The sequence below is a fragment of the Podarcis filfolensis genome (genome assembly GCF_964270895.1).
Source record: "Podarcis filfolensis genome assembly, chromosome: 16".
Taxonomy (NCBI): domain Eukaryota; kingdom Metazoa; phylum Chordata; class Lepidosauria; order Squamata; family Lacertidae; genus Podarcis; species Podarcis filfolensis.
In genome coordinates, this window is record NC_139620.1 from 30,084,826 (window position 1) to 30,109,653 (window position 24,828).

Here is a 24,828-nt window from a genome sequence, read left to right on the forward strand (position 1 = left end):
TCTTTTAAAAGAAAGGCTTCTGCATATTTCAGCGATCATTTATTATCCTGAAAACATAAAGCTTTCCCCTTTGCTGCACTTTGAAGAGTTAACAGCTGGGTAGTGAAATGGATTTTTTTTTTTTTTTGGAGGAGGGCTGTACGGTTTGCCAAGAAACATATTTCATAAACATAAATGCAAAAAACCTGGTACATCCGTCACTAAGCCCAACATTTTATTAATAAAGAAAGGCCGTATTTTTTAAAAAAACGAAAATCTAGGAAACGAGACATAAAAGTAAATGGAAACATGGGCTCTTTTTTCAGCGCTGCCAAAAGCTAAACCGCTATCTTTCATAATCTTACGGTGACTTAAAAGAGAAGGCTTTCGGAAAACTCCAGGAAGGGAGCGGATGGGGTGGAGGGCAGAATTCTCGATTCCACTTACTTGATTCCAAGGGCAAATCCTTGAACAACTTCACCGGCGTTTGGGCCAATGAAATGAAGGCCGAGGATTCGCTGTTCTTGCTGGCGTAAGCACACCATCTGAAAGCAAAACAGGGAGCAGCAGGAGACTGTCAGAAGAAGACACAAGAAACTGCCTTCTGCTGATCACTGGTCCATTGAGATCAGTTCTGTCTGCACTGGCTGGCAGTGCCTTCGCCAGGGTTTCAGACAAGGGACCTTCCCAGCCTGACCGGGAGACGCCAGGGACTGAATCTGGGGCCTTCTGCAAGGTGGATGCTCTGTCACTATCAGAGGATAGCTGACTATCTAGCGCTTCAGACCATCGGTCCATCTAGCGCAGTGTTGCACACACTGACTGGCAGCAACTTCTCCATGGTTTCAGGCAGGGGACACCTGCAGGCCTGCCTGGAGATGCCAGGAACTGAGACTGGGACAGGTGAGACTGTTTATCCACCTAGCCCTATACTGTCTGCTCTGGCTGGCAGTGGCTCTCCAGGGTTTATGGGCAGAAAAAGTCCTTTTCAACCTGGGAGCATTCTGCATGCAAAGCAGCTCCTCTATCACCAAACTACACCTTTTGCTTAAAATATAGGAAGCTGCCTTATTTGGAGATCTATTCGTCCATCTAACTCAGTACTGCCTACACTGACAGCCAGCAGTTCTCCAGGATTTCAGACATTTTCATTTCCCTTTTAATTTGTATACACCTTTCTACAATACGATACACAAGGCGGTTTGCAAGCTGAAGAAACAACAAAATAGACAGCAAAGGGCACAGCGCCCAATAACAATCTGATTCAATGCAAAAAAAGGTCATAATAAAGAGATAACTTTAAAATAAACAACTTGTAGCAAATAAAGCAATACAGTGGTACCTTGGTTCTCAAACACCTTGGCACTCAAACGCCTTGGTTCCCAAACACCAAAAACCCAGAAGTAAGTGTTCTGGTTTTACAACGTTTTTTGGAAGCCAAACATTGGCTATTGTTTCTGGGGCGCCTGCACTAATCAGAAGCTGCGCCTTGGTTTTCGAACATTTCGGAAGTCAAACGGACTTTTGGAACAGATTACGTAAGTTAGGCACTTTTGTTTTTGCTATTTATTTTGCATTTTTGTTTTTGAGGCTTTTTCAGTTAATTTGTTTTTGTGACTGTGTGGAACCCAGTTTAGCTACTGATTGATGGATTGTGTGACTGCGGAAATGGATAAAAGCCCCCATCCAAACAATCACTATCATCAGTGCAGGTAAGATTTTTTTTTTTTAATTTTTATCATCTACAATACTGTCTTATTTATTTTATAGTACAGTACATTGATTATGGCTTTTATTTTATGGATCAACGGTCTCGTTAGATAGTAAAATTCATGTTAAACTGCTGTTTTAGAAGTTGTTTTTAAAAGTCTGGAACGGATTAATCTGTTTTGCATGACTTTCTATGGGAAAGCGCACCTTGGTTTTGGAACGCTTTGGTTTTGGAACAGACTTCTGGAACGGTTTAAGTTTGAGAACCAACGTACCACTGTATTCAGCAATCCATTGGAATATAATAGTAAACAGTAAAATTAAATACCAGCAAATAATAATTAAGCAGTTCACACTTAACAATTGCAATGAAGAAATATAAAAATAACGGCGAGTAACAATGCATAAAATGCCACAAAACATATACAACCTGGGGGGGGGCCGCCAACAGCAGAGGCAAAGAGCCTGGACAAGAGCAGGGCACCCTGGCACTGGGAAGACTGGTGTGGCAGTTTTTTGGCACCCTATCGCTATGCAGAAGCGAATCACCAGGTAGGGCAGAACTGCTATGGCAGCTTCCCGGCAGACGGGGAGGTTGTTGCAGTGCAAACGCAGCAGCAAGGAGGCTGGATAGGCTCCGACAGTGCATTTGCCCCATGCCAGCCTCCCCAAGTAAGTGATTATAGCAAGGACTGCAAGAAGATCAAACCTCTCCATTCTTAAGGAAATCAGCCCTGAGTGCTCACTGGAAGGACAGATCCTGAAGCTGAGGCTCCAATACTTTGGCCACCTCATGAGAAGACTCCCTGGAAAAGACCCTGATGTTGGGAAAGATGGAGGGCACAAGGAGAAGGGGACGACAGAGGACGAGATGGTTGGATAGTGTTCTCGAAGCTACCAGCATGAGTTTGACCAAACTGCGGGAGGCAGTGGAAGACAGGAGTGCCTGGCGTGCTCTGGTCCAGGGGGTCACGAAGAGTCGGACACGACTAAACAACAACAAACACACATACTACGAGCCACCATCTTTCCAGCAAAGCCAAGGATGCAGAGCCTCCGTGCTGGAAGTGGAGGTCAAACGCCAGGAACACGGACTTACTTTTATGTAACATTGAGCTGCATCTCTTTCGGCCACGGTAAATTCCAACGGCTTATAAAACGCATGGTACACCTAACAGAAAGGAATATCGGAAGATGCAATCAGAGCCAGCGCCTGCCTTACATCATTGCTTCATTTTACATTTTTATCATTTCTGATAAGAGAAATCTCTCTCTTCTAGTGTTTCTTCTGCTAGCTGTTCCCCATCCAGTATTTCCCAGCTTCTGTCTTCTGAACTAGGCCCCTCTGCAAACCACTGTTCCAAATCTATACTGTCCTGCTCCTGGGAAGATTCAGGATCAGGATCAGATTGGAATGGCTTCCACCATTCTTCCTGAGTGCAGCCCTCCTCAGCACGGTCCCTGACACACAGTGGCAGAGCAAGCTGGCTACTCGGCACTGGTGGCCAGCAGCCATGCCTGTCAGGAGCCCAGCATACCTCTATATGATCTGCTCCAAACCGCCCTGCAGCTTCTTCTTCCGACAGTCCTACACAGCCATACTCCAGGGGAGTGAAGACAGTGGTAGGCACCTAGGCAATAGAAGGCCATCCTGTTACTTTCTTCCCCCCCCCCTCAAAATTTTTTATTCATTTTATAACACAAATAAAAAACACAAACAGAAAAGACAAACAAAACGAACAAATTCTTTTCATATCCTTATTTTTCTAAACATTGTTAAGTGGGCTTCCCCACCTATCTGATTTTCATTTTACTTCATCTTTAGCAGTTTACATATATCATAATTTCTAACCATCTTTTTTTTTAATCACACTTAAAATAACTTCACATTTTATCACTATTTTAAAATACCCTATCTTCTACTTCTAACCCTACAACCTATATCCACTTCCAAAGCTATTCTAAGGTTTAAATATTAACATATTTTTTCAAATATTCCTTAAACTTCTTCCAATCTTCTTCCACCGTCTCTTCTCTCTGGTCTCGGAGTCTCCCGGTCAGTTCAACAAGTTCCATATAGTCCATCATCTTCATCTGCCATTCTTCGATAGCTGGTAAATCTTGTTTCTTCCAATTCTTCGCGGCCATCCTGTTACTCTCAAACCAATAGATCAAGAGCCCCATGCTCCTCCCTATCCCCCAAAACTTGGTGACACACAGTAGTAGTGCAGTGGAAAAAGCAATCTAGGCCAACCCCCAACAATGCAGGAATCTCAACATGCGGTCCCCCATCCAATTTCAAACCATACTGGACCCTGCTTAGCTTCACAAATGTGCTAGCGGTTTCACCACTAGGAGGGGTTGATGCAGGACCCCTTCATAATAGTGACAGTCAGGGCAACTCACAGCCATGTCCCCCCCTTAGATTATACAATAACTTTACAATTATACAAGTTATAATTAGGGATATATTGCAATGATCAGTGCAGATCCTCCATATATTGCCTTTCCCCTAGATCAACTCCTTCTCGGTGTTCGTCCCTCACCCCTTCTCCAGAGTGACCTCGGAAGCCAATCTTCAGTGGCTGACTTGCCTCTTTGCACTCTGATTGGCTCCCATCAACCCACAGAGCAAGAAGGCTTATTCTCATTGGCCAAAAAGCTCCCCTTTCATGCTGATTGGGTGGTTCTAGGATGCTATAGACAAGGACTCTGCTACAGAAATAATACTAACAAGTCGTTGATCCCCCATGACCCTAGCGTGGTTTTGCTGTTTACTTGAATTATCCATGTTTTGCAATTTGTAAACTGCTTTGAAGCCATATTGTCAAATAAGGAGTATATCAATTTAATTAATACAAATACAGTGGTTAATTAATTAATTAATACTAATACACCGGCACAGGGATGCGGGTGGCGCTGTGGTCTAAACCACAGAGCCTAGGGCTTGCCAATCAGAAGGCTGGCGGTTTGAACCCCCGCGACAGGGTGAGCTCCCGTTGCTCAGTCCCTGCTCCTGCCAACTTAGCAGTTCGAAAGCACATCAAGTGCAAGTAGATAAATAGGTACTGCTGTGGTGGGAAGGTAAACAGAATTTCCGTGCACTGCTCTGGTTCGCCAGAAGTGGCTTAGTCATGCTGGCCACATGACCCGGAAGCTGTCTGCAGACTAACGCCAGCTACCTAGGCCTATAGAGCGAGATGAGAGCCACAACCCCAGAGTCGTCCGCGACTGGACCTAACAATCAGTGGTCCCTTTACCTTTAATACAGTGGTACCTTGGTTTTCAAACATAATCCGAGGCGCAAAGGGCAGTCTGCAAATTCAATAGTGAAAATTGTGGAAAACAACAGATACATGCAGCAGAAGCCATTCGACTTCTGAGGCGCATTCGAAAACGGAAGCATTTACTTCCGAGTTTTCAGCGTTCGAAAACTGAAACGTTAGGCTTCCAAAATGTCCAAAAACCGAGGTACCACTGTACTACAGATGTTAAATAACAACCACAATGAAACACTTATTCATGCCCAGGGGTATGTGATTGCTTTGCAACAAATCGTTCATTTTCGAACCCCCAGGGAAGAAAAAAACTCGCAAACTACTCACGTTGTCATAATCCATGAGTTCTGCCGACTGGCCAAATAGCCTCTGAGCAACCAGCTTCCCTGCAGCAATGGCCGTAGGCGTTAGCTCGGGGCGACCCTAAGACAAGACAACAGAATTAGGAGAGGTCCAAATGTCAATGCGAGACTTGAACTCATGACCTGGACTAAGTTATGTTATCTATCTGTTCAGTCAGAACTCACCAGAACTCAATTCTGGCAGCTCTTAGCTGGGCTCCATTGACATTATAATTATAATACATCTATGTGTGTATGAGAGAGAGAGGGGGGGGGGAAGAGAGAGAGAGAGAGAGAGAGAGAGAGAGAGAGAGAGAGAGAGAGAGAGAGAGAACACAAACAAGACTAACAGAGTATTTCCAAAATCAACAAAAGGGTGGTGGGATACAATTGAGAACAGTCAGGTATAAGGAAAGGAGACCAAAGATATAAAGAAAAACATTGGAAGAATTGTACAGTGGTACCTCGGGTTAAGTACTTAATTCGTTCTGGAGGTCTGTTCTTAACCTGAAACTGTTCTTAACCTGAAGCACCACTTTAGCTAATGGGGCCCCCTGCTGCCGACGCCGCGCCGCTGGAGCACGATTTTTGTTCTCATCCTGAAGCAAAGTTCTTAACCCGAGGTACTATTTCTGGGTTAGCGGAGTCTGTAACCTGAAGCGTATGTAACCCAAGGTACCACTGTATGAAAGAGGCAATACGGCAACACCTCAAGATAAGTCATAAACAGCAGATCATATAATCTGTTCGCCTTGTTTGTTACACATTTAATGATAATTAAAAAGAACGGAAGCAAGTCCCAAGTTGCAGTTTGGGATTAATCCCAAGGTTTAGGCAAATGTACGTGTTATCTCTTTTTCCGAACTAACGTTTTGGCTTTCAAGATCGTCTGTCAATGTGATTTGTCAACATTGCCGTTTCCATCTCCCCCCCCCCCCCCCCCGCAAACCGCCTGAAATGCAGCTGCCAATCATTTCTGTGGCAGGAAATACAGATGTTATTTTGGCGTTCCAGAGATCAGAGAAAGAGATAAAACCTGGAGGGTGGGGGAGGAAAGCCTCTGGCATACATTCCTTTAAAAAAAAGCATGAGGAACACCCAAGCTAATTACTAAAACATCCCTGCAGACATAAGCGCAGGGTATTTTTTTCTCTCTGAGCGTATGAAAAAACAATGGCTTAAGACTTCCCTGAGTAAACAAGTCGACACAAATGCTCGCTTTGCACCCATGCGTGGGACTATGTTAGATTATCGGCAATAAAAATTCAAGGACCCATAACGGCTTTCTGGGAAATGGTATATAATGAGTTAAAGAAGGTGTTTAAAAATACTTTTGTTAAAAAACCGTAAGCCTTTCTCTTGGGTATAGTGGGTGAAGAGATACCAAGGATAGATAAAAGCCTCTTTATGTATGCAACAACTGCAGCAAGAATTGTTGTTGTTGACTCTTGAGAGTCCCATGGACTGCAAGAAGATCAAACGTATCCATTCTTAAGGAAATCAGCCCTGAGTGCTCACTGGAAGGACAGATCGTGAAGCTGAGGCTCCAATACTTTGGCCACCTCCTGAGAAGAGAAGACTTCCTGGAAAAGACCCTGATGTTGGGAAAGATGGAGGGCACAAGGAGAAGGGGACGACAGAGGATGAGATGGTTGGATGGTGTTCTTGAAGCTACCAGCATGAGTTTGATCAAACTGCGGGAGGCAGTGGAAGACAGAAGTGCCTGGCGTGTTCTGGTCCATGGGGTCACGAAGAGTCGGACACGACTAAACGACTAAACAACAACATCAGCTGTACCCTATAATCATCACAATTATAACAAATAAAGGCTTGACATATCTCGCTTTGCATGTCATGAGTCTATCTTATATATTAGTTTCACCTTTTAAGTTGAATTACTGAAATAAATGAACTTTTCCACGATATTCTAATTTTCCGAGTTCTTTCAGAGAGAGAGAGCAAGTAAGAAGTGTTTTTGCAAAAACCGTGTGAACTTAATTGTCAATCAGTTTGATTTCGCAGTCAAATGACTAACACCTTCAGCCTTTTTTTTTAAAAAAAAAGCTGTACTCCTTTCTCTTTTTTTTTGCCTTCCACGGGCAGCAAAACCTATTTATTTCAGAAGCAGAATTGATATAGGGGAGATAACAAAGCCCTCTCGCCAGCTGTTGCCACATAATGCTTTTCACCTGATAAGCATCAGTAATAATCTCTGATGCAGAGGTGTTCTGCGTGGAGGAAATTACTGTTCTGTGTTGCTGGCATAAACACTCCAAATGAAAATGAAAAGCGAGGCTTTAACACGCTGATATAGGCTTGACGACAAATGGGCAGCGGTTATTAATCAAGAACAAAGTAAGTTTTCCTGTCATTGTCAAGGAGTTTACGTAGACGTCTACCTCTGTTATGTCTCCAATTGCATAAATGTGAGGAACAGAAGTGGTTTCTCTTGCATCAACAATGATTTTCCCCGTCGCGGGATTTGTTTTCACTCCAGCCATCTCCAAGTTGAGAGTTTGGGTGTCAGGGGCTCTCCCTGGGAAAGAAAGAGTAAGAGAGTGCATATGGGTTTGTTTGTTTTTTAGAAAACAATAAAAATTAAAAGAAACATTTAAAAAAGATTTTAGCATTTTTAATTCTTACCAAAAAAAAAGAGAGAAGAAAATCCCCAACAATGTAAGGACATAGTAAGAGCCTTCTAAATCGGGCCAGTGGCCCATTTAGTTCAGAATCCTCGGTCCAGTATACCTGAAGGAGCGTCTCCACCCCCATCGTTCAGCCCAGACACTGAGGTCCAGCACCGAAGGCCTTCTGGAGGTTCCCTTGCTGAGAGAAGCCAAGTTACAGGGAACCAGGCAGAGGGCCTTCTCGGTAGTGGCACCCGCCCTGTGGAACGCCCTCCCACCAGATGTCAAAGAGAGAAAAAAACTACCAAACTTTTAGAAGACATCTTAAGGCAGTCCTGTTTAGGGAAGCTTTTAATGTTTAATAGGTTATTGTATTTTAGTGTTTTGTTGGAAGCCGCCCAGAGTGGCTGGGGAGGCCCAGCCAGATGGGTGGGGTATAAATAAATCATCATCATCATCATCATCATCATCATCATCATCATCATTATTATTTCAATTATATGCCCGTGGGAAACCTGTAAGCAGGTCCTTAGTGCAATTGTAGTCTCCCCTTCTGTGGTTCCTATCGACTGGTACTCAGAAGCTGGGATGCGGGTGGCACTGTGGTCTAAACCACTGAGCCTCTTGGGCTTGCTGATCGGAAGGTTGGCGGTTCGAATCCCCACGATGGAGTGAGTTCCCGTTGCTGTCCCAGCTCCTGCCAACCTAGCAGTTCGAAAGCACACCAGCGCAAGTAGATAAATAGGTACCGGAGTTTTCAAGACTCCGTTGGGATCCTGCACACCCCCGCAGAGGATGCCTTGATCAACTGTTGCCAACTTACAAATCAACTCCCCCTGCCCACAGACAAATGTCGCCTTCTGCAGAAAGCTCTCCAGATTGTTTTGAGAAAGGTCCGTTCAGTTTTGGGGCAGACACAGACCAATTTAGCCAGCTCATTAATGTGAAAAGCAAAGGCCTTGACTGATTTCTACAAGGACGAATCCCAGCTGTTCATTTTCCTCCAGCTTTGCGGATTCAATCCTTCCCAAGGGGGCGTGCTGGGGGTAGGGGTGGGGGGAACAGCTTAAAATTTGCCAGCCGGTTCTCTTGTCAGGGATTTTTAATGAGGTCCAAACATCTCCTTGGACTCAAGAGGCTTTTCCTCTTATCACGTGACAGAGATTGGTTCCCGCTCCCCCCTCCACCAGGCCATTGTTAACCTTTTGTTGTTGTTGTTTAGTTGTTTAGTCGTGTCTAGCTCTTCGTGACCCCATGGACCAGAGCACGCCAGGCACTCCTGTCTTCCACTGCCTCCCGCAGTTTGGTCAAACTCATGCTGGTAGCTTCGAGGACACTGTCCAACCATCTCGTCCTCTGTCGTCCCCTTCTCCTTGTGCCCTCCATCTTTCCTAACATCAGGGTCTTTTCCAGGTAGTCTTCTCTTCTCATGAGGTGGCCAAAGTATTGGAGCCTCAACTTCACGATCTGTCCTTCCAGTGAGCACTCAGGGCTGATTTCCTTCAGAATGGAGAGGTTGGATCTTCTTGCAGTCCATGGGACTCTCAAGAGTCTCCTCCAGCACCATAATTCAAAAGCATCAATTCTTTGGCGATCAGTCTTCTTTATGGTCCAGCTCTCACTTCCATACATCATTACTGGGAAAACCATAGCTTTAACTATACGGACCTTTGTTGGCAAGGTGATGTCTCTGCTTTTTAAGATGCTGTCTGCAGTGATCATGGAGCCCAAGAAAGTAAAATCCCTCACTGCCTCCATTTCTTCCCCTTCTATTTGCCAGGAGGTGATGGGACCAGTGGCCATGATCTTCAGGTGGACAGATTTTGGCTGAACCTTAAGGAGGGACTGCCTTGAACCCTAAACTAAGATCCATTGGTATTTTGGTTCTATGGGCCTATTCAGATGTTGTTTTTATTGTGCAATCATTATTTTTTTTGGGGGGGTAGGTTTATTATAACCCCACTTTAAATACTGCTTGTGCCTGCAAAATTTTGGGGTGAACATGCAGCTTTATTTCTAATCTATGCATTTCTCATAGCTTCCTGGTGAAATCCTGTAAAAAAATTATATTGCTTCATTTGATTTTTTTAAGCAGAGGTTGGATGCCATCTGTCAGTGATTCTTTAGCTGTGGTTCCCACACTTTCGGGAATTGGAAATGTTGGCCCTTAGGGTTCCTTCCAACCTTATGATTCTGTGTTACAGGTTTCTTTGTTTCCCCCCACTTTTGGCATTATACGCAGTGGCGTAGCGTGGGTTGTCAGCACCCGGGGCAAGGTAAGTAATTTGTGCCCCCTAACCCGTGGATTTGCGCCCCCTAACCCTAACCCCCAGATGTTGCGCCCGGTGCGGCCGGCCCCCCCTGCACCCCCCACGCTACGCCACTGATTATACGTGCAAGTTTCGGTATTCATACACAAGGCATTCTCTGGAAATAGTTTGCCAGTGTTCACAAAATGAGCCAACCATTTCCACTGATTCCTATGGGGAAATTTCTAATGCGTTCCCAACCGCAGAATTTTGACCTCCAAAATGACAACAACAAAAACCCAGAGAAACCTTCTGAAACCTTACAAAAGGCATACAAGAAAGGGAAAAAAATGCTCTCTTATTTGTCCAACTCCCTCCATCCTTCCAACCATGGTTTCTGGTGAAATGTCTGTCGAAGACCAGCAAAACACAAAAAAGTAAGGCTTGTTTGTTTACAGTACTACAAGCAGGTCCAGCAGTTTGGATATCTGAATCTGCAATGTGTGTGGGGGGAGGCCAAGATTTGGGTCCTAATTTCTCATGTTTGGATAAGTGAATTTTTGTATTTGGATAGCGGGACCCACATATATTGTGCAAGAGCGCTCCTCCAGGCGGCAATAGTGTGACCAAAGAGCAAACAATGTAACAGAACAATGCGTGCACAGTCCAGTATAAATCCACCACTGTTGCACTATTATTGCGTCAACCAACTGTCCACAGTCACATCATGTGTTTAGAGCGCTGTGATACCGCTTTAAACAGTCATTGCTTCCCCCAAAGAATTCTGTGAGCTATGGTCTGTCAATGACAAACCTAGACAGCATCTTAAAAAGCACCTTGCCAACAAAGGTCCTAATAGTTAAAGCTATGGTTTTCCCAGTAGTGATGTATGGAAGTAAGAGCAGGACCATAAAGAAGGCTGATGGCGAAGAATTGATGCTTTTGAATTATGGTGCTGGAGGAGACTCTTGAGAGTCCCATGGACTGCAAGAAGGTCAATCCTCTCCATTCTGAAGGAAATCAGCCCTGAGTGCTCACTGGAAGGACAGATCGTGAAGGTGAGGCTCCATTACTTTGGCCACCTCATGAGAAGAGAAGACTCCCTGGAAAAGACCCTGATGTTGGGAAAGATGGAGGGCACAAGGAGAAGGGGGCGGTAGAGGACGAGATGGTTGGACAGTGTTCTTGAAGCTACCAGCATGAGTTTAACCAAACTGCGGGAGGCAGTGGAAGACAGGAGTGCCTGGGGTCACAAAGAGTTGGACACAACTAAAAAACAACAAAATGGTCTGTCAAGGACGCTGAGAGTTGTTGTTCACCTCACAGAGCTACAGTTCCCAGAATGGTCTAACAGCCAACCCCTCTTCACAGGGAACTCTGGGAATCGTAGCTGTGTGAGGAGCAGCCTCCCATCTACAATTTGGCCCTGTTTGCTGAGGGACTGGTGGGAACTGTAGTTCAGAAGCATCTGTAGGGACCAGCCCTGGTCTAGGATCTCGGATGGGGTAGGCCACACTGGACCTGGTGTTGGATCAACCCTCTTGACTTCTGTCAGGCAGATTCCTGCATTCCCAAGCACCCCTTACCACTTGGTGTGTTCAGTGTGCCACCTTAACCTCCTGCTCTCAAGGGTCTAAGCATCTGAAAAAAGACAGCATTAGGCTCTGAACGCCAGTGTCTGGAACTGTAAGGAGGAAAAGCGCTCAGGTCTTGTCTTCCAATTGGGGCATCTGGTTGGCCACTATGACTTTTAGAAGACATCTGAAGGCAGCCCTGTTTAGGGAAGCTTTTAATATTTTATGAATTATTGTATTTTAATATTTTGCTGGAAGCCGCCCAGAGTGGCTGGGGAAACCCAGGCAGATGGTTGGGGAATAAATAATAAAAAGGGTAAAGGGACCCCTGACCATTAGGTCCAGTCGTGACCGACTCTGGGGTTGTGGCGCTCATCTCGCTTTATTGGCCGAGGGAGCCGGCGTACAGCTTCCGGGTCATGTGGCCAGCATGACTAAGCCGCTTCTGGAGAACCAGAGCAGCACACGGAAGCGCCATTTACCTTCCCGCCGGAGCAGTACCTATTTATCTACTTGCACTTTGACATGCTTTGAAACTGCTAGGTTGGCAGGAGCTGGGAGTGAGCAACGGGAGCTCACCCCATCATGGGGATTCGAACCACCGACCTTCTGATCGGCAAGTCCCAGGCTCTGTGGTTTAACCCACAGCGCCACCCGCGTCCCTAAAGGGAAAGGTATTATTATTATTATTATTATTATTAGTAGTAGTAGTAGTAGTACTATGAGAACAGGGTGCCGGGCTACAGGGGCCAATGGCCAGATCCAGTAGGGCCTCTTTTTACACCAGTGTTTCCCAAACTTGGGTCTCCAGCTGTTTTTGGACTACAACTCCCATCATCCCTAGCTAGCAGGGCCAGCGGTCAGGGATGATGGGAATGGCAGTCCAGAAACAGCTGGAGATTAAGAACACGTTGGGGGGGGGCTTCAAAATTTGGAAGTGGAGCTAGCTAAGCCTCTAGATGCAACTAAAGCATTTTCCCAAACCAAAATACTTTTGCCCATTTGATCTTAATGGAGGGTATTGAATAGATTCTTCGGCTTGGAAACCAGAGCTGGGCATGGCTTCAAGCCAATAAAATTTCAACGTTAAGTTTTAACATTTTCGTCGCTGCTTTTAGGATTCCGCATGGGACACACGTGGGAAAGAGGATGAGGTTTCGCTTTGGGTCGGTCAAATGCATTTCACTTTCTTCCTTTTCGTTCTTAATGCCGAGCTATTCAGATGTCAGGAGATTGGAACCGAGATAAATTAAACATTGCCCTGCAGATTTGATCATCTCAGCTGTTGTTTTGGTTACAGCATAAAAAAAAATTGTCAGCCTGTTTTAGGGAGGGGGGAGATATTCAGTTCAGTTCCCCTTTAAATGCACACTTATCTAATCTGCACTTTCTGTAACAATTTGCACACTGGAAGACAGTGATCCTTCTAAAATTGCACTTCTCTGAATTTTGCAATGCTATCCTCCCTTCGGCTAACGTGTACAAATACTGAAACATTAGAGGAAAGTGTGCATGGAAATGGGTATATATTTGTGAAAGTAGCATGCACAAATGCATTGTATGTGGAGAAACTGCTATGCAAAAAAAAATGTGAATTTGGAAAAATTGGATACAAAAATGTAGAAAACAGGAGAAATTCACACTAAAATGCTGGTGAATTTTCATGACGACTTTAAAAAAAATGCAGACTGATGTGGAAAACTCAGCTCAAGATTGGAAAAATGAGAAACTGAGAGAAACCTAAACTGACTGTATCTCCCAACCCTAGTTGTGGTTGTAAGGTGATGCATTAAAATTATTTTTTTTTAAAAAAAAAAGAAAAACAAAAGAGTAAAGCTTTCATTTTAATGCACCACCCTGCAACCACAACTAGGGTTGGGAGATACAGTCAGTTTAGGTTTCTCTCAGTTTCTCATTCAGTTTAGGTTTCTCTCAGTTTCTATCTCAGAGAATATAGACAGGGACTGGAAGGTGTTTAAAGGATACTTACAAAACCATATTGAAAAATCAGAACTCCTATTAGAATAAACAAGTTGCGTTTTAAATATTGAAATACTAAATAAGATGGACAACAATGTGTAATAGAAAAAGAAGCATGAAATTAGGTTAAAGGTGTGTGAAAGAAAGTAATAGAAGTGGGAAGAAATTGCAATTGAGTAGATTGGAAGTCTAACACAAAGGGGTGGTGAGGGGTGGTGAATGGTGATGGGAAAAGGAATTATCTGTGGGACTGAATGTAGGTATGTTTGTATATATTTAAGGATTGTATGAAATGTATGTTTGTATGTATGTAGATTCGCAATATGTGTGCATTTTATAATAGAAAATAATAAAATTGGGGGGGGGGGAATGAAAGCTTTAATTCGGCTACTTCCCGGGTCTGACAGAAAATGGTGGAAATCAAAATGGGCAGATTCGCCCCTTCCTAATGTCTCGGCAGGTTGCTGGGATGGGAAATTTGTGTGGCTGTTTCTCTCTCTCCTTCTCCGCCCTCCCACTTCTCTCTATTTGTTTCTCTCTCTCTCTTAAAAGTTAGCATATTGCGTGCTAACTTGTTCCTCTAAGCTCTGCCTGAGCCGGAAAACGGGGAAACTGGAAAAGCCCCCATTAAGCTGCCGGCTTGCAGGCCTCCCCAGACGTTTTATTCTCGGCGCACAAAAGAAATACAACAGGAGGAAGTTGTTTCACATCCGAGCCCGAGATAAGGTCTCGCTTGTGTTTTCTTTAAAAGTATTGTCGTTGTTATTATTTTTGGTGCCTGATAGCATCGGAGCTCGGGGACCAGAGGGCCAAGAGAGGGACGGCAGGGATCCGGCGTCCCACAGGGAAGGCTGAAGGAAGGCAGACAGATAGCTAGAGTGCCGACAGCTCTACTCGCCGATCCCAGAGGAAGTGTCAGTTTCGCCAGCTGAAATGAATCTGCTGGAGCCGTCCCAACCTACCCGTCTCAGAGCCGTTCAGATTCAGCATTGTTCAGATTGGAAGAGCGGGGAGGACCCTGGCTTTTCAGGCCGGCGGATAATACAGTGAATCATATGTTTATTTATAATCAGATCTCCAATGCAGGGGCTGGGCTTCCCTTTTGTTTAATAATTTCCCTCCCTCCACATCAAAGGCCCTTAAGTGTTTTCCTCCGCTCAGCCCTTGTTTTCGGAACGCAAACACATTTCCCATCCTGGCTTTGGAGGAGACTCTCAAGTTCACATCAAACGTTGGAACGGTGTTCCCTCTCCCAGCGAAGAGAGGGAGGGAGGGAGAGAAGGCTTTTATTCTGTTTTCCTAATATAAGCCTATTAAAAGGCTTTAAAAAAAAAAAGTCAGAGGGAAAATTTCTGATTTAGATTTCTGTTTCTGGATCTTGACCCCACCCTGGCCTGGCGTGACGATCTCGTGACCGAGCTGACCGTTGCCTGGAATGGTTCCTCTTCCTCACTTTGCAAGGTTAACTTGGGGGTCATAAAAAGAGGTTGCTGGATCAGGCCATTGGCTTATCTGCTCCCACATCCAGCATTCTTAAAGGGAAAGGTAATAATAATAATAATAATAATAATAATAATAATAATAATAATAATAATTTATTTATACCCCACCCATCTGGCTGGGCTTCCCCAGCCACTCTGGGCGGCTTCCAACAAAATATTAAAATTCAGTAATCCATCAAATATTAAAAGCTTCCCTAAACAGGGCTGCCTTCAGATGTCTTTTAAAAGTCTGGTAGTTAATGCCCGATGGAATTAATCTGCAGAACTCACTCTTTCAGGAGGCAGTGATTGCCTCCAAGTTTAGATGGCTTTGAAAGAGGATTGGGCAAATTCATGGCAAAGAGGAATATTGATGACTGCTAACCGAGACGGCTATGCCCTGCCTTCGCGGTTGGAGGCAGCAATCCTTCTGATTAAAAAAGGTCAAGGACTCCTGAATGGTTAAGTCCAGTCAAAGGCGACTATGGGGTTGTGGCACTCATGTCGCTTTCAGGCTGAGGAAGCCAGCATTTGTCCACGAGCAGCTTTCCGGGTCATGTGGCCAGCAGGACTAAACCGCTTTTGGCGCAACTGGACACCGTGATGGAAGCCAGAGCGCATGGAAATGCAGTTTACCTTCCCGCTGCAGTGGTACCTATTTATCTACTTGCGCTGGTGTGCTTTCGAACTGCTAGGTTGGCAGGAGCAGGGACAGAGCAGCGGGAGCTCATCCCGTCGGGCGGATTCAAACCGCCGACCTTCTGATTGGCAAGCCAAAGAGGCTCAGTGGTTTAGACCACAGCGCCACCCGCATCTTGCTTTAATAAGCCATGATATCAACAAACCTGGAAGCCGAAGTGTGGCGATATGGAAATGCAAAAGAAAATCAGGACGGAAATTGCCGCCTCCTTACATCTCAACCTATGTAACCCCATAGGAACTCAATGCACCTCTTGCCGGCAACCTAGGTGTTGTTTTTCCATACGCACAGGACCACGTAGGCAGTCTTGGCACCTGCCCCTGTGGCTCTTGGGAGCTACACCTTTTCCAAGCAAGTAAGCTAAACATCCTGACAATTGTGCTCCGTGGCCCCTTTCCTTTCCGTAGCGGCAGTTCCAAACACGGCTGAATGTTACGCCAAGTACACCTGGAGTCTTCTTCGACATATGGCTCCTAAATCAAGCGTTGGGCTTGGCGCCATTCCAGGCGTTTGAGGCAAATCAGATAAGCCGCTCGGGGAAGAGCACAGAGGGGAAACACCCTCAGATATGCAGAACAAACCTTTCCTTAACTTTTCTTGATATGCATCACAACTGTCAGGCGACACCCCTTGACAAGGCAGATGGAAAGATACCTTTCGATCCGGCTTTGTTATTTTCCTCCCTCCCAGGAATCTCCTCTCCACTCTCACCTACAAACAGGTAGCAATAGCACAGCTGGTTAAGAGCATGGCGCTGCCAGGAGTGGCAAATCTGATCCCCTTATGGGAGAGTTGCATATTCTTGCATTGCAACTGCGTACGAGCGGGTTGTGATTTGGCACTTCTGTGCATGCGCAAAGCGTGATTTAGCACTTCTGCGCATGCGTGTCCGCTGAAACCCGGAAGTAACCCATTCCGGTACTTCTGGGTTTCGGCGGGTCCGTAACCCGAAAAACACAACCTGAAGCGTCTGTAACCTGAGGTATGACTGTATATGAATGTGCCAACCAAAACAACAAATCTCCCCATAAGCATAGCATAGTAAGAGCCATTTGACAGTGGAACAGACTGCCACAAGAAATGGTGGACTCTCCTTCCTTGGATGTTTTTAAGCAGAGGTTGGATGGACATCTGTCATGTGTGATCAAGCTGAGATTCCTGCATTGCAGAGGGTTGGACTAGATGACCCTTGGGGTCCCTTCCGACTCGACAATTCTATGATTCTGTATCAGGAAAAAGGCAAGTATACAATAGTTCTCCCTGACATCTACACAGGAAGATTTATTTGCAATAGTGCATCTAGTCATGTAAACAAACACCTGCAGTTTGAAGAGCTGCAAGTCAGAAACAAGTTAATCCCTACGGTAAGAACTAGGCCTTGCCACCCGGATAAAGTAAACAGTAATGTTTGGAACAACCTCTTTGCCTAGTCAGCTGGAGCGAGTGCGAATCACAGCCAAGTAATCAAGCAAACAACCTAATTATAGTTGGTAGATTTTAGGTAACAGAAGAAAGGTACATGGGCAGGTGAGTGAAGATGTGATAACACTGGTGGACTTTGTGACAAGGCCCCTCACAGAGACACCTTTCAGAGAAAGAATGTAATCGTGCAAGAAGGTATGTTTTGCACACATAAGTCAATCCACGGTTGTGTGCAAAACAGGCCTATATGCAAGTCTCCACAAGGGCTTTTCTCTTGCTGTAGTAGCTTAAAACATGTCAGCTATAAAATAATTGTGTATATTGTCTCCCTGCTTATTTAACTTATATGCAGAATTCATCATGCGAAAGGCTGGACTGGATGAATCCCAAGCCGGAATTAAGATTGCCGGAAGAAATAGTAACAACAACAGATATGCAGATGACACGACCTTGATGGCAGAAAACAAGGAGGAATTAAAGAACCTCTTAATGAGGATGAAAGAGGAGAGCGCAAAATATGGTCTGAAGCTCAACATCAAAAAAAGTAAGATCATGGCCACTGGTCCCATCACCTCCTGGCAAATAGAAGGGGAAGAAATGGAGGCAGTGAGAGATTTTACTTTCTTGGGCTCCATGATCACTGCAGATGGTGACAGCAGCCATGAAATTAAAAGACGCCTGCTTCTTGGGAGAAAAGCGATGACAAACCTAGACAGCATCTTAAAAAGCAGAGACATCACCTTGCCAACAAAGGTCCGCATAGTTAAAGCTATGGTTTTCCTAGTAGTGATGTATGGAAGTGAGAGCTGGACCATAAAGAAGGCTGATCGCCAAAGAATTGATGCTTTTGGATTATGGTGCTGGAGGAGACTCTTGAGAGTCCCATGGACTGCAAGAAGATCAAACCTATCCATTCTGAAGGAAATTAGCCCTGAGTGCTCACTGGAAGGACAGATCCTGAAGCTGAGGCTCCAATACTTTGGCCACCTCATGAGAAGAGAAGACTCCCTGGAAAAAACCCTGATGTTGGGAAAGATGGAGGGCACAAGGAGAAGGGGACGACAGAGGACGAGATGGTTGGACAATGTTCTCGAAGCTACCAGCATGAGTTTGACCAAACTGCGGGAGGCAGTGGAAGACAGGAGTGCCTGGCGTGCTCTGGTCCAGGGGGTTACGAAGAGTCGGACACGACTAAACAACAACAACAACAGTAGATAGAAAAAAGAGTCACATATCTCAGTGGTAGAGAATGCATTCTGCAGGCGAACAATCCCAGCTTCAGTCTCTGGAATCGCCAGGGAAGACTTGGGAATGGCTCCTTGCCTGAAATCTCAGAGAGCTCCTGCTGGTTGAGGTTAACAATTGAGTGGTCCAATCGTCTAACTCAAAATAAGGCAGCTTCTTAGTAGAGGAAGGGCTGCAGTTCAGTGTCAAAGCATGTAGAAGGTTGCCCTTCGTTGCATGACAGATAGCACAATTTCTGCTAGGGCAACTGTTGCATTTGGATTCCTCTGCAATGCAATATTAAATCTCACCCTCGTGCTAGCAGACAGAGAAGATTGGATGCAACCCTCCGTATATAGAACATGGTTCGGAACTGAGAGGTGTTTGCGATCACTCTTGCATGCCTATCTCTTCCCATGTGCTTTCCTTCCCCCAACATTTCCTGTGCTGCATTAAAAAAAAAAAACAACCACGAGAGGGAACAAAAGGAAAAGGAGTGCCAGAGGAATTTCAAAACGCAAGTTTCTTTTTACCTACTGCCCACATCACTGTGTCAAATTCGTCCGACTTTTCTTTGCCAGAATCGAGGTATTTCCACGTCACGCGCAGCCGGCCATTCTCCGCCTTCTTCACTTTCGTTGGGCTACATTTCTTCAAGAATCTCGTCCCGTGGCCTTCCATGTGATCTGCCACAAGAGTAGCCATTTGCTACAAAGGTGATGAGAAAAACAAACAAGCAAACTGCATTTTTTATTTTTATTTTTATATTTCATTTACTTACTACAGGACATGTGGCCTGAAGGACGTTGCCAGAAGGATGGTCCTCAGTCATAAAAGGGATTTCCATTCCTGTGGTATATGATAAGCAACTACCGCCTCACAACAGAAATTAATAGTGCTATTGGCTGGCAGTGGGAATGGCTAAATCTATTGATTTGGGTTTCTCTCAGTTTCTCATTTCCCCAATCTTAAATTTAGTTATCAGTTTGCTTTTTCTAAAGCCCTCATGAAAATTCATCAGCATATTATTATTATTATTATTATTATTATTATTATTATTATTATTAAAATTCGTATACCACCCTTAATCTGAAGATCACAGGGCGGTTCACAAAATAAAAATACAAAACAAGAACACAAAATACACAATAAAAACAAGAACAAAAGTAACAGCAAACCAATAACCCCCTTCCCACGAGCATATTTAAAAGGACATGGAATGTTAATCAGCCAAAGGCCTGGTGAAAAAGAAACATTTTCAGCTAGTGCCTAAACATATACAACAAAGAAACCAGGCAAGTCTTCCTGGGGTGAAAGCATTCCACAAATGCGATTCCAGTGCAATTTTCTCCCAATATACATTTTCGCAAGGCAATTTCTCCCGACCTAGTGCATTTTTGCACGTTACCTTCATAAACATATGCATATCTATGCACAATTTATCCCAATACAATGCACACTTTGCTAGGCTGGAGAACTGCATTGCAAAATTCAGAGAAGTGTGAATTTCAAAAGATGGAAGTGTTTCGATTCGCGAATTGTTTTAGAGTGTGCAAATCTGGAAGCTTCAACTTTTAAATAGGAAGTGAGTTGAGTTTGTCCCTACAATCCAGTGTGGACGAGGGATTAGCAGAAAGATGGTTCCCGGTGCCCAAACTGTGCCTGCGCACCCAAAGGAACCGGGTTGTTTGAACCCCGTACTTCATACCTAGCCCCGAGAACACAAAGGGTTTTACCCCCTCCCCACGGCACCTGTCAGATGCCTCGTCAATATAGACGACTCGTTAAGGTATCCTGGAGGGCTCGTTTTACAGATGGAAAAGATGCCTTTGCAGAAGACATCTCCAAATGTTTGAACCAATTCCATGCTGCTGTCAGGCTCTAAATGCTCCTACTGACACCTTTGTTCAAAAAAGATGCCACAGCTGTTGATGGCGATAAGTCAAAACTGTCATCCGTCAAAGGATGAGTCTGGTAGTCGTGTAAAGGAAATATCACAAAACGCCCACACAGGAGAATTTAAGTGCTGGTGTTTGGCTTTTTAAAAATAAATTAAAAAATACATTTTACACTCATGCTCTCAGTTGCAACTGGCCCCAAAAAAGTGGGGGGCAAGATGCTTGTTCTCTTCTGAAACTTAACACTCCTGTTTCCCTTTCAGCCTGTGCCGACTTGAGCCCCCGTGCCTATTTTATCCCAGAAGGGACCCGACCCCTCACGTGGGTAGGAGAAGAGTCTGCTGGGGGCCCTTGAGAAAGATCGCTGCCTAAGGATGGTGATCTGTCCAGAGTGACAGCATTGGGCTTGATGAACCGTGAATAAGGACACGGGTGGTGCTGTGGTCTAAACCACAGAGCCTCTTGGGCTTGCCGAAGGTTGGTGGTTTGAATCCCCACAACGGAGTGAGCCCCTGTTGCTCGGTCCCAGCTCCTGCCACCCTAGCAGTTTGAAAGCACACCAGTGCAAGTAGATAAATAGGTACCGCTGTGGCGGGAAGGTAAACGGCATTTCTGCGCATTCTGGTTTCTGTCACGGTTTTCCGTTGCACCAGAAGCAGTTTAATCATGCTGGCCACATGACCTGGAAAGCTGTCTGTGGAAAAACACTGGCTCTCTTGGCCTTAAAGCGAGATGAGCACCGCAACCCCATAGTCACCTTTGACTGGACTTAGCTGTCCAGGGGTCCTTGACCTTTTTATCTTTACATGAGCAGGAGACCTCTTCTGATATCTGACAGCCAAGCCCCATACCGTGTAGACTCGGGCAGAAAGCAGCGAAAGAGCTTGGAAACCACCTGCCAGCAAAACTTAGAAGCCCGAAAAACAGCAAACAACTTACCTGGTCAAATCCTCGGAGTGGGATGCTCCTCATCATAACTGTCGCCTTCAGTCCGAGGCCAGTGAGAAAGCCAGCACATTCGAGGGAAACATCTGGAGGGTTGCGGCTCAAGGAAAACAGCTCAAGTATTTTGAGAGGGCAAATGGACAAGAACTGGAGCAGCAAGACGTAAGGCAGCCATGTTTTGTCCAACCCAGTGCGATGCTTCTCAAGCACCTATCATCCAGCTGGTTGTTGGGGGTCTGAGAAGCGCAGGGCAAAGGGCCAGGCAAAGCACAGGGCTGGCGAGGCTTCTTTCTGTGGAGCAGAGGTGGCCGTGGTGTACGTACTCATAATAATAATTTTATTATTTATACCTTACCCATCTGGCTGGGTTTCCCCAGGCACTCTGGGCGGCTTCCAACACATATAAATACATCAAACATTAAAAACTTCCCTAAACAGGGCTGCCTTCAGATGTCTTCTAAAAGTCAGATAGTTGTTTATTTCCTTGACTATCTGGTGGGAGGGCGTTCCACAGGGAGGACGCCACTACCGAGAAGGCCCTCTGCCTGGTTCCCTGAAACTTCACTTCTTGCAGTGAGGGAACCTCCAGAAGGCCCTTGGAGCTGGACCTCAGTGTACGGGCTGAACGATGGGGTGGAGACACTCCTTCAGGTATACTGGTCCAAGGCCGTTTAGGGCTTTAAAAGTCAGCACCAACACTTTGAATTGTGCTTGAAAACATATTGGAAGCCAGTGTAGATCCTTTGGGACCAGGGTTATATGGTCCCAGTGTCCACTCGCAGTCACTAGTCTCAGCTGCACAGTTAACTCATCAGGGTTGAACTCACCAACCGACAGCTGATGGGCACTGGGGCTATGAAAGTAATGAACCTTAAGTTTCAGGGTTCCTAATCCTGGAGGAGCCCCAGGAAAAACTTTAGCCTCCATGGATTTAAAATGTTGGGTCTAGTAGACCTGATTTGTTGTCTATAGTTCAACAACTCCCAAGTTTGAGAGTCAGTAGCACAAATGTTGTAAATGTGTGGTGATCTGTCGTGGAACAAAGTCAATGAATAAGATAAAAGTGGTTAACCAGACCATGGTTGCTGGCTGCTAAGGGCCCCCCGTGACAATTAAACCATGGATTTATTTTAACCATGGATTTCAACACTTGAGACTATTGAACTTTCACAGGAAATGTAAATCGGTCACGTGATATAATAAATCGTTACAGCATTTACAAAAGATACAGCTGGCTCCGACAACCAACCTGTTCAATGCGAAGCAGGGGAAGAAAAGAGAAGAGGAATGAGATGGGGAATATTGCTATAAACAAAAATTATTTTCTGGAGCACAGTGCGGCACAATAACAGGTAAATTGCACAGAAAGACATCTCAGGTTTCACAGGTAGACAGGGATAGAGAGAAAACAGCTTTTCAAAAACAAAACATACGCAGAGCTTAACAACTGGAGTGCCCGTTTTGAAAAGTTAAAACAGCTAGAAATTACATGATGTTCCCCAAGCACCTCCAGTGATCGAAAATGTTGAGGCTGCAAACCCAAAAAAGCACTTCGTGGGAAGTAAGCTGCATGGAACACAGTGGGACTAGCTTCTGAGTAAATATGTACAGAATTGCAAGGCCAAGCTGCAATCTTAAGCACGCCTACAGCCCCTTCAGACTGGCGAAGATTTTTGTTGTTGTATTTCACAATAGGCCATCAACAGCACTGACGTTCTATGTGAGAAAGTGATTCAGATGAGATTTCTCAGCAACGTGGATTCAAATGAAATCCCAGAAAGCAAACGCCCAGGTGAGCATCGGGAGGGTCCACTTCCTTCTGTGTGAGACAAGGGTTAAGATCTACCTCTACCTTAACCCTTGTTAAGCTGTCACCCGATCAGGGCTGGATTTAGGTTTGACGAGGCCCTCAGCTACTGAAGATAATGGGGCCCTTTATATGTCCAGCTGTCCTTTGTCAACAACAAATTGCCGCTGTTTTTTATGGACCTAATAGGTATCTAAAGCCATTTGCACATAAAAAAAATATGTATTTTGTCAAAGTAATTGTTGAAAAGTCCATGCAGAATGCAAAGTCTATGCAGAATGTAGGCACCTTATATATAGAAATGAGCAAACCAGTGATATTTTAGGGAGCTGGCTAGCAGGTGGGGCCCATTGCTTATATCATAGGAGCCAACACAACACAAAACACTGTTGCTGTATGTAGGTTTTATTGTGTTTGTTTTTTATCTTATATTTTCTAAATGTACATCCAGTTTTTCCCCCTTTAATATTTTTTGGGGGGGCCCCAAGAGAGTGGGGCCCTAAGCTATAGCTTGTTTAGCTTGCACACGATTAAAGGGGTCTTCAGTTGATTATTTGTGGGACGCAGGTGGCGCTGTGGGTTAAACCACAGAGCCTAGGACTTGCCGATCAGAAGGTCGGCGGTTCGAATCCCCGCAATAGGGTGGGCTCCCGTTGCTCGGTCCCTGCTCCTGCCAACCTAGCAGTTTGAAAGCATGTCAAAGTGCAAGTAGATAAATAGGTACCACTCTGGCGGGAAGGTAAACGGCGTTTCCGTGCGGTGCTCTGGTTCGCCAGAAGCGGCTTAATCATGACCCGGAAGCTGTACGCCGGCTCCCTCGGCCAATAAAGCGAGATGAGCGCCGCAACCCCAGAGTCGGTCACGACTGGACCTAATGGTCAGGGGTCCCTTTACCTAAGTTGATTATTAAAACCATTAGACAATCATGGCTGCAACATTACAGGCACTGAACTGGGATGAAAGGGCCACTGAACTTAATGGGACTTGGTCCAAGGACAGAGATAGAGAGCTATACTGTCAAACTGTATCAGATTTGCACAAGGAGGGCAGAGCAATTCTGGGTAGGAATGGATTGGCAGATGTACTCCAACACATTCCAAGCCATGTCAGTTTGGACTGGCTAGGGCAGAAAGCAGAATGGGGTGGAGGCAGTTTTTTGTTCTTTTTCAATACAGTGGTACCTTGGGTTACAGACGCTTCAGGTTACAGATGCTTCAGGTTACAGACTCTGCTAACCCAGAAATAGTACCTCGGGTTAAGAACTTTGCTTCAGGATGAGAACAGAAATCGCGGCACAGCAGCAGCAGGAGGCCCCATTAGCTAAAGTGGTACCTCAGGTTAAGAACAGTTTCAGGTTAAGAACGGACCTCCAGAACGAATTAAGTTCCTAACCCAAGGTACCACTGTATGTGTGTGCATAATGTGATACAAGGCACATTTGGTCTCTTACAATGGTCTGACTTGGTATAACGCAGCTTTGTATCTTTCTTCTATGTTCCTTCTTAACCAGTTCATCCAACTGGCCAATCTGCCCCCCCTCAATCAAAGTGGAAATAAAACAGTTTGCCAGCCAGGTTTCCCCACACTTCGTAACAGAAAAATCCAAACCTTTT

The 24,828-nt window shown here is 45.1% G+C and overlaps 1 protein-coding gene across 1 annotated transcript in view; it reads right to left on the reverse strand.

Moving 5' to 3' along the window:
• The window catches only part of TXNRD2 (thioredoxin reductase 2), a 71,302-nt gene that overhangs the window by 20,258 nt on the left and 26,216 nt on the right, over positions 1–24,828 (reverse strand). The window contains exons 9-16 of the mRNA XM_083590775.1: positions 22,638–22,657; positions 21,403–21,494; positions 19,099–19,273; positions 7,708–7,844; positions 5,295–5,390; positions 3,228–3,320; positions 2,789–2,860; positions 427–524 (exon numbers count right to left, since the gene is read on the reverse strand). Coding sequence (XP_083446901.1) covers positions 427–524; positions 2,789–2,860; positions 3,228–3,320; positions 5,295–5,390; positions 7,708–7,844; positions 19,099–19,273; positions 21,403–21,494; positions 22,638–22,657 — 783 coding nt within the window. The remainder of the gene's footprint in view (positions 1–426; positions 525–2,788; positions 2,861–3,227; positions 3,321–5,294; positions 5,391–7,707; positions 7,845–19,098; positions 19,274–21,402; positions 21,495–22,637; positions 22,658–24,828) is intronic.